This window comes from Ylistrum balloti, unplaced genomic scaffold (genome assembly GCF_031769215.1).
Source record: "Ylistrum balloti isolate Yb309-2 unplaced genomic scaffold, AGI_CSIRO_Ybal_v1 Utg370824, whole genome shotgun sequence".
In the NCBI taxonomy this organism is placed as follows: domain Eukaryota; kingdom Metazoa; phylum Mollusca; class Bivalvia; order Pectinida; family Pectinidae; genus Ylistrum; species Ylistrum balloti.
The window spans coordinates 374429-387647 of record NW_026782476.1 but is presented as its reverse complement, the minus strand read 5'-3'; the positions used below and the strand labels follow the sequence as shown (position 1 = coordinate 387647).

The window sequence follows — 13219 nt, the reverse complement described above, 5'->3', positions numbered from 1 at the left end:
ATAAGTGAGCTAAGTACACACACAATGACGTAGTTTACCTCTCTAGTTTAAGTGTTAATGTATGTATAAAATGATGTAAATATTTTTTAATGTTCTCAATGGAAGTCATTTACCTATTGTCTTTTCTTGGTATCAAATCTTTGACCTCTGTTACAGTATTGATATGAAAGGTTACAGGCGTTGATAGAGTGTAAGACAAAGAGTTAGATACAGCCTTAGCTCTGTTTACTACGATAAAACTAAAACAGGGTGATTGATATCATTGTAGAATTTTATGATGGACGATAAACAAGATGATGATGCTGACTTTGACACGATCACAGCAACTTCTCCACTCAAATCAAAAGAAGACACAGATGGAATACCTGATCATCTGAGGGAGGAAGAAGAGGAAGAAAATGATGATTCTGACAGTGATGATGCAGGGTAAATAAATTAAATAATTGTGTAGATAAACTGATTTTTAATCATTAATTATCTATGGTTGTGTTGATTTAGTAATATTTACTGGGTTAGTTGTCTGACTATTGTTGTGTGGATCAAGCGATGTTTTCTGTGTTAATTGTCTATTGTTGTGTAGATAAAGGATGTTTTCTGTGTTAATTGTCTATTGTTGTGTAGATAAAGGATGTTTTCTGTGTTAATTGTCTATTGTTGTGTAGATAAAGGATGTTTTCTGTGTTAATTGTCTATTGTTGTGTGGATAAAGGATGTTTTCTGTGTTAATTGTCTATTGTTGTGTGGATAAAGGATGTTTTCTGTGTTAATTGCCTATTGTTGTGTAGATTTTTTCTGTGTTAATTGTCTATTGTTGTGTGGATAAATGATGTTTTCTGTGTTAATTGTCTATTGTTGTGTAGATAAAGGATGTTTTCTGTGTTAATTGTCTATTGTTGTGTAGATAAAGGATGTTTTCTGTGTTAATTGTCTATTGTTGTGTAGATAAAGGATGTTTTCTGTGTTAATTGTCTATTGTTGTGTAGATAAAGGATGTTTTCTGTGTTAATTGTCTATTGTTGTGTAGATAAAGGATGTTTTCTGTGTTAATTGTCTATTGTTGTGTAGATAAAGTGATGTTTTCTGTGTTAATTGTCTATTTTTGTGTAGATAAACAGAATTAATGCTATTATTTGTAGGTTACTTGACCTTGAGTGTCAGATGGCATCTGGTCTGGATCTCAGTACCAGACAAAAGCGAGGGATTCGGAAGTACAGACATGCTCTTAATTCACTGAAGCCTTACAGGACAGCCAAAGCGTGAGTTATAAATAGCTATGTTTATTAATGAACTTGTACCATAAGTAATTTTAGAATTACCAGTTGTGTATTAGTTATTAAATCTGTACATGTATCAGATTGTTATCTCTATTAAGTTATCCTAAAGTGAAAGTATGACAATAACACATATGCATGCTTGTTTATGGCAGCAGTGTATGGTAGCCCTAATTTTGAATATCAGATTTTTGTACTCTAAGACTTGCAATTCAAGAAACACAGAATATGCTTTTACATAATAATGTTATCAGACTAAGTAAATACTGAAGCCATAAAACGGAAAAATAGATCACCCCTTTTTCTTTAAATTGCTGTTTTGCTCATGGTCCACAAATCTCAAAATGAAGTTTATGTCATTCAAAGATTGTGATATGTTTTTCAGTTTTGTTGTATGTAAATTTTTTTCTACACCTTTTGTTTATCTTAAGTCCCAAAGATGAACTTCCAGAGGCTACAGCAGGGTTTTTCTCTTTGCTTACCTATGCCTGGCTGACCCCCATCATGTGGAAGATCTACAAAAAAGGCTCCGGTTTCATCACCAACATGAGATGTAGCGACAAAAATAGAGCAGAAATTAACTCAGAAAGGTAAACAGAACATTGTAGCAGTGTTGACTTTTTAATCAGAGGTTTATATACAACAAGAACGCACAAGAACAGTTAAATGTTTATTACACTAAAGAAAATAGACAAGCTACGGTTTGGCGTAACAGGGGCTACTCACTCTATTCATAATCACTATTAACTACTAGAAAATTATAACTTAAAACAAGACTCTGAGCTGTTTCGGAGCTAGATTAAGAGTCCCTACAGAGAAGTTACTAGACCCTGGACGATACCAGAGAAGCTACTAGACTCTGCAAGTGGCCCTAGAAAAACAGCATTATAAATAGAATATTCACCACCAGCTAGACCCTCAACGATATGAGAGAAGCTGAAAATGTTAGCTAGACCCTCAACGATATGAGAGAAGCTGAAACAAATTGGGAATATTCTATTATTATGAATTGGGGGTAAAATTCCCCAAGAATTAAGAGCCAAAAAATGAACGTATGTTTTAACAGAGTGATAACACGCAGGTAAAACAGAGTGAGAGCCCCCAAGAGATAATAATAGATATTAAAATAAGCATAGTAAAATGCAACGCAAGGTTATAGGCCTAATTTAAACTCATAGTATGCTTAATAATACAATGTAGCAGTGTTGACTTTTTAATCAGAGGTGAGATAAATGATTCCTTTATCTCAGAAAGATAAAGAAAACATTGTAACAGCGTTGAATTTTAAATCAGATAAAGATAAGTGATTCCTTTACATCAGAAAGGTAAACAAAACGTTGTAGCAGTGTTTAAATTTAAATCAGAAAAATTTTAGATTATTCCTTTATCTGAAAAAGTAAACAAAACAGCAGTGTTGAAATTTAAATCAGAGTAAAGGTACTCGGTTCCTTGCTATATAGAGCACTAACATCAACTAAATTAATATTGTTATTAAAAGTATATTAAAGGAACAAAGATACACGTGTATTAAGAGATAAACATATACAATTTTGATCATACTTTATTAACAACCTATATGAATTAATCAGCTGATGATGTCAGTAACGGCACTTTTGTCAAAACTGTACAGGTTCAGTATTCTTTTGAGATTTAGTTGTTTCTATATTTATTTAAGAAAATATCAAGATAATGTGAAAGAGATCTGAAACACAGAATATAACACTTCTTAGGATTTTTTGCTGTCTGTTCCAGACTAGAAAAACTATGGAAAGAGGAGCTGAAGAGGAAGGGCCCGGAGAAGGCTTCTTTTGGCTGGGTGATTTTCAGGGCTGTAAGAACGCGTCTCTTCTTTGGTGGAATCACTTTCGTTTTATCTGTTAGCTTCAGCTTCTTTGCTCCTGTAAGTAAAAAAGCATGTAAAGAATTTAAACTGTATTTGAAATTTATTCTGTAAAAGATGAAATATTAATTTAAAAATCCCAGAACATTGTGACTTTAATGTAGCAGCAACTGGTGTCAAAATTGATGATAAATTACTTATCTACAGGTAAAACTGACAATAAATTACTTATCTACAGGTAAAACTGACAATAAATTACTTATCTACAGGTAAAACTGACAATAAATTACTTATCTACAGGTAAAACTGACAATAAATTGCTTATCTACAGGTAAAATTGATGATAAATTACTGATCTACAGATAAAACTGACATCAAATTACTGATCTACAGATAAAACTGACATTAAGTTACTCATCTACAGGTAAAACTGACATTAAGTTACTCATCTACAGGTAAAACTGACATTAAGTTACTCATCTACAGGTAAAACTGACATTAAGTTACTCATCTACAGGTAAAACTGACATTAAGTTACTCATCTACAGGTAAAACTGACATTAAGTTACTCATCTACAGGTAAAACTGACATTAAGTTACTCATCTACAGGTGTTATATGGCGTAGCAGGATTTTATTTCGCCATCACTGGATTCTTTTGGCAAATGACATCAAATTAAAAGACAAGATCTATATACATATAGCGAGTGTATTATATTATGTACAATGTACATTGTGTAATGGAAGCTGTATTTCAGTGTTAATTTCACACTCTCTATTTCAGGCAATAGTACTGAACAGGCTACTAAAGATTTTATCTGACAGAGAGAAATTTGACGTTGGTTATGGTGTGATGCTGGTGATTATTATCTCAGTGATGGAGTTCTGTCGGACATTGATGTTTGCCCTTGGCTGGATAACTAACTATACAACAGGTCAGTACTGATTGTGTCCTCACTGGTCAGAATACGTGTTCCGGTCTGTGACCTTATTTATTGTCAGTATGCCTAGGGAGCCCTTATTATATTTTACCTATAATCCAAAGACATTCCTACAGGACAATAAGCCCAGAATGCCAACATTTTACCACTGATCCAGTAATGAGATTGCCTTGATACAGGACAATAAGCCCAGGGTGGTGACATTTTACCACTGATCCAGTAATGAGATTGCCTTGATACAGGACAATAAACCCTGGGCGCTGACATTTTACCACTGATCCAGTAATGGGATTGCCTTGGTACAGGACAAAAAACCCTTTGCGCTGACATTTTACCACTGATCCAGTAATGGGATTGCCTTAGTACAGGACAATAAGCCCAGAATGCCAACATTTTACCACTGATCCAGTAATGGGATTGCCTTGATACAGGACAATAAGCCCAGGGTGCTGACATTTTACCACTGATCCAGTAATGGGATTGCCTTGGTACAGGACAATAAGCCCAGAATGCCAACATTTTACCACTGATCCAGTAATGGGATTGCCTTGATACAGGACAATAAGCCCAGGGTGCTGACATTTTACCACTGATCCAGTAATGGGATTGCCTTGGTACAGGACAAAAAACCCTTTGCGCTGACATTTTACCACTGATCCAGTAATGGGATTGCCTTGGTACAAGACAATAAGCCCTGGGCGCTGACATTTTACCACTGATCCAGTAATGGGATTGCCTTGGTACAGGACAAAAAACCCTTTGCGCTGACATTTTACCACTGATCCAGTAATGGGATTGCCTTGGTACAGGACAATAAGCCCTGGGCGCTGACATTTTACCACTGATCCAGTAATGGGATTGCCTTGGTACAGGACAATAAGCCCTGGGCGCTGACATTTTACCACTGATCCAGTAATGGGATTGCCTTGGTACAGGTCAATAAGCCCTGGGCTCTGACATTTTACCACTGATCCAGTAATGGGATTGCCTTGGTACAGGACAATAAGCCCTGGGCACTGACATTTTACCACTGATCCAGTAATGGGATTGCCTTGGTACAGGACAATAAGCCCTGGGCACTGACATTTTACCACTGATCCAGTAATGGATTGCCTTGGTACAGGACAATAAGCCCAGAATGCCAACATTTTACCACTGATCCAGTAATGAGATTGCCTTGATACAGGACAATAAGCCCAGGGTGGTGACATTTTACCACTGATCCAGTAATGGGATTGCCTTGGTACAGGACAATAAGCCCTGGGCGCTGACATTTTACCACTGATCCAGTAATGGGATTGCCTTGGTACAGGTCAATAAGCCCTGGGCTCTGACATTTTACCACTGATCCAGTAATGGGATTGCCTTGGTACAGGACAATAAGCCCTGGGCGCTGACATTTTACCACTGATCCAGTAATGGGATTGCCTTGGTACAGGACAATAAGCCTAGCGTTTGACAGTTTATTTAGAGAATTACCTCACAGTGTTTAGCAGTTTACTGAGAAGATTACCCCACAATGATTTGATAGTTTTCCCAGATAATTACCACAGTGATTTGACAGTTTATCAAGAAAATAACCCCACATGTTTTGACAGTTTATCAAGAAAATAACCCCACAGTGTTTTGACAGTTTTCCCAGATAATAACCCCGCAGTGTTTTGACAGCTTTCCCAGATATTAACCCCACAGTGTTTTGACAGCTTTCCCAGATAATAACCCCGCAGTGTTTTGACAGCTTTCCCAGATAATAACCCCGCAGTGTTTTGACAGCTTTCCCAGATAATAACCCCGCAGTGTTTTGACAGCTTTCCCAGATAATAACCCCACAGTGTTTTGACAGCTTTCCCAGATAATAACCCCACAGTGTTTTGACAGCTTTCCCAGATAATAACCCTGCAGTGTTTGGACGTTTGCAGTAATTTTGATTATATGTAATATGAATATTACAATTTTACTATTTTAATGTACAACATTATTAATGTGATATATGACACTAAATCTAAATCACAAAAGGATTATGTAATTAAAAATAAAAAAATTATAGTTTTATGCATAGTTTCCATAAATCTGTTCCATTCTGCTGTGGATAATTGTCAGTCGTTACATTGAGAATGAAATACTATTTTAGATAATTATGTTGTCATCATCGGTAATCCCTGAATTACATGGGCATATGGTCACTCATTAATATGTTACATTTCAAATAAATTTCATAGAAATGTGAACCATAGAGTTGAAATAATTATCCTTGGAAACAGGTGACTCAGTACTTACAGTAGCTTTAATGTAGATATCATTTTCTGTGTATTTTTATTTAAAAAAGAGGTTAAACACTTTTACTCTATAAATATACTGTAATATTTAAGTCTCACTTACTCCACCTTAACTCTCCCTGCTTTTATCTCTAGGTGTGAGACTCAGAGCAGCGACACTTAGCCTGATCTACAAGAAGATACTGAAACTGCGAAGCCTGAAGAATAAGTCTGTGGGAGAAGTAAGACTATTATAGTATAATACGACTCTCATTCTAAATATTTTTCAAATTTGCCAGACGTGTTGTCTTGAATCTTAAGTGGCTATATCATCACTGTAACAAAACAGTTGAGTGGTTATTGATGGAGGGAAACAATTGAAAATAATAGTTTAAAAAATGGAGGATTTGGCATATTGTTTGTCAGTTTGGGAAAAAAGGCTGTTAAAAGATTGAAAACTAAAACATAACCATTTTTTTCCTGGGACAAATGTGGCTATAGTAAAGATAATTGTTTTAGGTATGAACTAAAGCTGACAGACTCTCTCTAGAGAAAATTTGAAGGGATGACTGGCATACATTTATAATTCATATTTTCTGATGATTTTTAAACTAAGTATTTGATTGAAGACATTTGTCCACAAAATTCTGAATGAAGAGACATCTCCTGACTCAACCCAACATTTATTATAATAGTGTGTTGTATATACTGTAGCATACAACCCTAAAACCTAGACCAAAACAAGAAGACTTCATCAACACATTTATACTTTATGTTGTAGCTGGTAAACCTGTGTAGCAATGATGGTCAGCGAGTGTTTGAAGCAGCAGCCATAGGCCCCTTGTTGATTGGAGGGCCGGTGGTGTTATTGTATGGTGTCGTATACACAGTATACCTGATTGGACCATGGGCTCTTGTAGGGAGTGCCACCTACCTAGCATTTTACCCTTTCATGGTAAGTTATAATGGCAGATATGAAAAAACTCTATCATTTTTCCCCAATTTCAGATTCAAAAAATTAGTCAACATTTCCTTTTTCCCTACCCTCAAACTAAAACAATTGGTCTACATTTCCTTTTTCCCCATCCTTAGACTCAAACAATTTATTTTCATTTCCTTTTCCCCTACCCTCAAACTAAAACAATTAGCCAACATTTCCTTTCCTCCAACCCCCAGACTCAAACAAATGGTCTACATTTCCTTTCCTCCAACCCCAAGGCTCAAACAATTGGTCTACATTTCCTTTCCTCCAACCCCAAGGCTCAAACAATTGGTCTACATTTCCTTTCCTCCAACCCCAAGGCTCAAACAATTGGTCTACATTTCCTTTCCCCAACCCTCAGACTGCTGTTTTAAATTTTAAAAAATTTGATATATTTTAAAATTTACCTGGTATATGGTTTATTTTTACGAATGTTTATATTGTCAGGATAGATAGCACAAATAATGTGTTTTTAAAGACTTTTATGTCGTAATTGATAAAGGAGTTTTCATTTTGTAAATCCATATTTACCTGCATACAAATATTTGTATGATGTATATGCAGCATATAGACATACATGTACAAGTTGTATCATTGCATTTTGTTTCCATGCCCCCTGCCACGAAATATCTTGGCTCTAGTGTTGTCGTTAACTGTCATCATGATTTGGTTTCTATTCTGTTTACTGTATAACAGATGGAGTTATTAAATCCAAGTTAATGAGAGTATGAAACAGGCACTCCCTAAGAATGAGTATCTGACAATGCAATCAGTGCTATGAGATACATATTAACAAGTTTTGAGCCCTTGAGTCTTAAAGAAAGCATTTTGTATTTTGTATTTTCTGTAGGTTAGGATATTTTTTATAGGTCAGAAGGTCACAGTCCATACTTGTGAAAGTTACACCAAACCAGCTGTCCGAGTTTGATCAGAAACTGTCTGTTGGTTTTTGTTGTATTCTTTTGTAAACTACTTTGAGTCTCATTGCACAATACCATAAATTGTTTTCTATAGTGCTGCCATATTGTCACTCTCATTTCAAAATCTATAATAGCATCAGTGGGAAGGGAATTCATATTTGCTACATAGTAAAACAGTTTTCATGTTTAGATCGTCTTATGGATAGGGTGATAGCGAAAGTTGGGCTTCAGTAAGGAATCCAGAGGGAAAATAATAATAGGAAAGATAATTTGTGTTGGAGGGGACATCTTGATAATTTCTTCACTTTAACAAACCTTTCTATTAGGTGTTGTGTTCTCTGGTAACATTGTAGGTAATTATATGATGTTTATCTTGGTTCCTAAGTCACGACCCTTGAACTTTGACTGGAAAATTTCAGTTTATGTTCACTTTTAGCTTGTTGTTAGCTTTGGATTTCATTCTAGCTTGATCAAGCATTACTTGTCACAAATTTGATAATCATATGTACGCTTTCTATTTATAACAATAAAAAGCTCCATACTTTATATTGGTTGCTACTGGGGAGGAGGGGATGGTGGATCAAGTCTCTCAAACACACCTAGATCATACTTCAAGTGCATATTTAGTATATGATTGGTGTACGTAAGATATTGTACCAACTTTAAAGCATTGTATTCACATTTCAGGCAATGATTAGTAAACTGACAGCTTACTACAGGCGGAAAGGAATTAAGATCACAGACAAACGGGTAAGTGGTAAAAGGGACACTTTAGTATACAGCATCCACAGGGGAGACAATACATTATAACTACAAAGAGGAGACATATGAGTTACAAAGAAATGAAAGTGTTCCCTATATCTCCTATGTAGAATTGATGTAGACTCTGCTGGTATACTTGTACATTTACCCTGTGTCTTTTGGTACAGATAATGTTTATTGTACTTGTTCAAGATACTTTATATAAATACACTCTATAGACACAGGTATCACTAAACTGATGTCTTTTCTTGGTAAGATTCTTAAATCTCTCATTTTAGCTCATAGCTGTCACGATGAATTTGTAACCCTGTTATACTACTGAAGATACAAATGATTGATGTTGAAGCTACTTACCTGTACAAAACTAATCAATGATACAGGTACAAACGATAGTAAAACTACTGAACAGGTGTATTTCTAATTAAATTCCAGGTGCGAATGATGTCAGAACTACTTACCTGTATAAAACTCATCAAGATGTATGCCTGGGAAGTGCCATTTACCAAAAAAATATCAGGTAATATACAATTACTTATAATTTATTGAAGTTTTAAAAGTTGAAATTTTGCAGTAATCTGAGGCGATTCATTGTTACAATAATTTCTTATTGTTGTTGATTCTTAATACCAATTTAATTTCTGAAATTCTGAAATAATTAATTTGTATAAGTTTGTAAATTCAAGAAAATTGGCATAAATCCCATTTTGAGTGTTTATTTATGTAATAATCATCCTGAAACTGAAAGGGATGTTACAGTATATTTGTATTGTCATATGTATTGTCATATTGTCATATATATGGTTTGGTAATATGTATAATAACATGTACACTCGTTCATATATGGTCATGTATATTGTCATATGTATGGTCATTTAGTCATAGATATGATCAAATGACTAGTCTTATGGTTATGTGTATTGTTATATTATCCTATGTATGGTCCTATGATCATATGTATGGTCATGATTTAGATCAAACTTCACATTCATCTCGACAACCGTTATATCTCAAGTTCTAGTTTCAGGGTTGTAAGTGCTAGGTCAAAGTTGACATAAAGATATTAAAAATTCTTTTCAGCAATTTAGTAGCTTCATTCCTTCAGGGATTTTGATCAAAATGCACACAGATTTTATACAGGGCAATAATTGCTGTGACAAGTTTGAGTTGCAGGGGCAATGAGGTCAAGGTCACCATTACTTTATAGGCACACTAAGGGCTTCATTCCTTGAAGGCATTGGATCAAACTTCATGCACTTGGCAATCTTTCTACCTTCATATCAGTAAACATGAACTATGTAAGGCTCTGTAATGTTTGTGATGCTTTGTTCCAATCATTAATTTTATTTCTGACATATATAAATATATATATACAAATTGTTGACAATCTTACACATTGTATAACCTCTAGGATTGGTTGAAGCAGTTTACAGTGAGAATTGTCATGTGTTGTATAGGTATAAGGTCTGATGAGAGACATATACTAGAGAAAGCTGCTATAGTGCAGGGTATCAGCACATCCTCGGCCCCCATGGTGCCTGTTATGGCCTCTGCATTTGTCATTCTCGCACATGTGTTGACAGGAAATGATCTCACGGCAGCACAGGTAAGTACAAACATTTGAAATGTAGTAATGATTAACTGTAAAACAACTGATCAATCACAGTATGTAAAATTATCATGATTTGATTAAAATACACATTTAGAGATCAAGAAAATTTATCTATTAATTATTTAGAATTTTGAACTGTAGTCACAATTGATTGATTGAAAGTATTGTTATTATTGTATATTTGAGTCCAGTGTTGAGGATCTTAAATGATCCTGTATTGGTACATTATAATAAACTTAACTTATAAGTTGCCAGGCAAGTGAATGATAAAGGCCTAAAGGCCCCCCTGTTCTTAAAGCACATTTTCAATCATGAAAATGCAACACTTAATTTAGCAAAACTAGTAATTATATCAAAAATACAAATTCAGAGCTGAAAAAGTTAATAATACGTGAACCATTGTTATCTCATATTTATAGAATGTTCCTCACAATAAATTCATGAAAAGCCGGTGACACAATGTTACCGTCATCTGGTGTCACAATGTTACTGTCATCTGGTGTCACAATGTAACCCTGTCATCTGGTGTCACAATGTAACAATGTCATCAGATGTCACAATGTAACCCTGTCATCTGGTGTCACTATGTAACCCTGTCATCTGGTGTCACAATGTAACCCTGTCATCAGATGTCACATTGTAACCTTGTCATCAGATGTCACAATGTTACACTATCATCAGATGTCACAATGTAATACTATCATCAGATGTCACAATGTAACCCTGTCATCAGATGTCACATTGTTACACTATCATCAGGTGTCACAATGTAACCTTAAATTACAGAATTATTGCCCTTTGATTAAATTTTGTGTCTAATTAAGTTGTTTTCAGGGAGCATTCTTTTTGGATTGGCTGTATTTTTATTTGTTATTCCTTTTAAGAATGTAATAAAAAAGTGATGATTCCCATGAAATATCATATATATAACACTAGTATGGCAGAATATATCTATATTTTTCACTTGTGTTTCGCTTGTGTAAAAAGTATAGATATTCTATTATACTCAAGAAATATATATATGATATAAATGTAAAACCATCCAGTATCTTGTTTGTGTTTATACAAATGTATAAATAAGGCATGAACACTTGATTGGCTCTAAAACAAATCTATTAAATATTTTTTCATTCATCATTAAAAACTAATGGAAATTTTTTTCAGGCGTTTACTCTTTTAGCAGTTTTCAACTCCATGAGGTTTGCCCTCGGAGTTATTCCCTATGCAGTACGAGCGATTGCTGAAGCTCTAGTATCATTTACACGTTGTAAGGTAAAGCACTAGGTGTTGAGATAATACTTATGTCGGTGAGGTTTGTAATTCTGGTCTTCTAGACTGTTTTCTGTGTTGTAGCTTGCTTTTTATAGCTACCATTTTCAATTCCTCTGTACTAACAGGGTTTGAGGAACCTTCTCATCTTATCCCTTAAATCACTGACTTTCTACGTCTCAAACTTTCCTGTTTCCACACTTTGCATGGTGGCAAACACATTGTCAAGACCAACACATAAAATAGAGAAGCTGTATCATCAGTTTATATTCTTACACATCAGTTAGGCAAATACTTGTAACTAACTCTAAAGCCTTGTCATTCAATGACCTACTCATTCCTACACATCAGTTAGGCAAATACTTGTAACTAACTCTAAAGCCTTGTCATTCAATGACCTACTCATTCCTACACATCAGTTAGGCAAATACTTGTAACTAACTCTAAAGCCTTGTCATTCAATGACCTACTCATTCCTACACATCAGTTAGGCAAATACTTGTAACTAACTCTAAAGCCTTGTCATTCAATGACCTACTCATTCCTACACATCAGTTAGGCTTATAACCATTCATTCTTATTCATCAGTTAGGCAAATACTTGTAACTAACTCTAAAGCCTTGTCATTCAATGACCTACTCATTCCTACACATCAGTTAGGCAAATACTTGTAACTAACTCTAAAGCCTTGTCATTCAATGACCTACTCATTCCTACACATCAGTTAGGCAAATACTTGTAACTAACTCTAAAGCCTTGTCATTCAATGACCTACTCATTCCTACACATCAGTTAGGCTTATAACCATTCATTCTTATTCATCAGTTAGGCAAATACTTGTAACTAACTCTAAAGCCTTGTCATTCAATGACCTACTCATTCTTACACATCAGTTAGGCTTATAACCATTCATTCTTATTCATCAGTTAGGCAAATACTTGTAACTAACTCTAAAGCCTTGTCATTCAATGACCTACTCATTCCTACACATCAGTTAGGCAAATACTTGTAACTAACTCTAAAGCCTTGTCATTCAATGACCTACTCATTCCTACACATCAGTTAGGCAAATACTTGTAACTAACTCTAAAGCCTTGTCATTCAATGACCTACTCATTCCTACACATCAGTTAGGCAAATACTTGTAACTAACTCTAAAGCCTTGTCATTCAATGACCTACTCATTCTTACACATCAGTTAGGCAAATACTTGTAACTAACTCTAAAGCCTTGTCATTCAATGACCTACTCATTCCTACACATCAGTTAGGCAAATACTTGTAACTAACTCTAAAGCCTTGTCATTCAATGACCTACTCATTCCTACACATCAGTTAGGCAAATACTTGTAACTAACTCTAAAGCCTTGTC

The 13219-nt window shown here is 34.9% G+C and overlaps 1 protein-coding gene across 1 annotated transcript in view; it reads left to right on the top strand.

Moving 5' to 3' along the window:
* Positions 1-277: 277 nt before the first annotated feature.
* Positions 278-13219, top strand: part of LOC132558773 (ATP-binding cassette sub-family C member 5-like) — a 43226-nt gene continuing 30284 nt past the window's right edge. The window contains exons 1-11 of the mRNA XM_060223375.1: positions 278-426; positions 1137-1256; positions 1703-1861; positions 3024-3171; positions 3895-4045; positions 6463-6548; positions 7088-7261; positions 8896-8958; positions 9403-9487; positions 10425-10573; positions 11744-11851. Of these exons, the coding sequence (XP_060079358.1) occupies positions 278-426; positions 1137-1256; positions 1703-1861; positions 3024-3171; positions 3895-4045; positions 6463-6548; positions 7088-7261; positions 8896-8958; positions 9403-9487; positions 10425-10573; positions 11744-11851 (1392 nt within the window). The remainder of the gene's footprint in view (positions 427-1136; positions 1257-1702; positions 1862-3023; positions 3172-3894; positions 4046-6462; positions 6549-7087; positions 7262-8895; positions 8959-9402; positions 9488-10424; positions 10574-11743; positions 11852-13219) is intronic.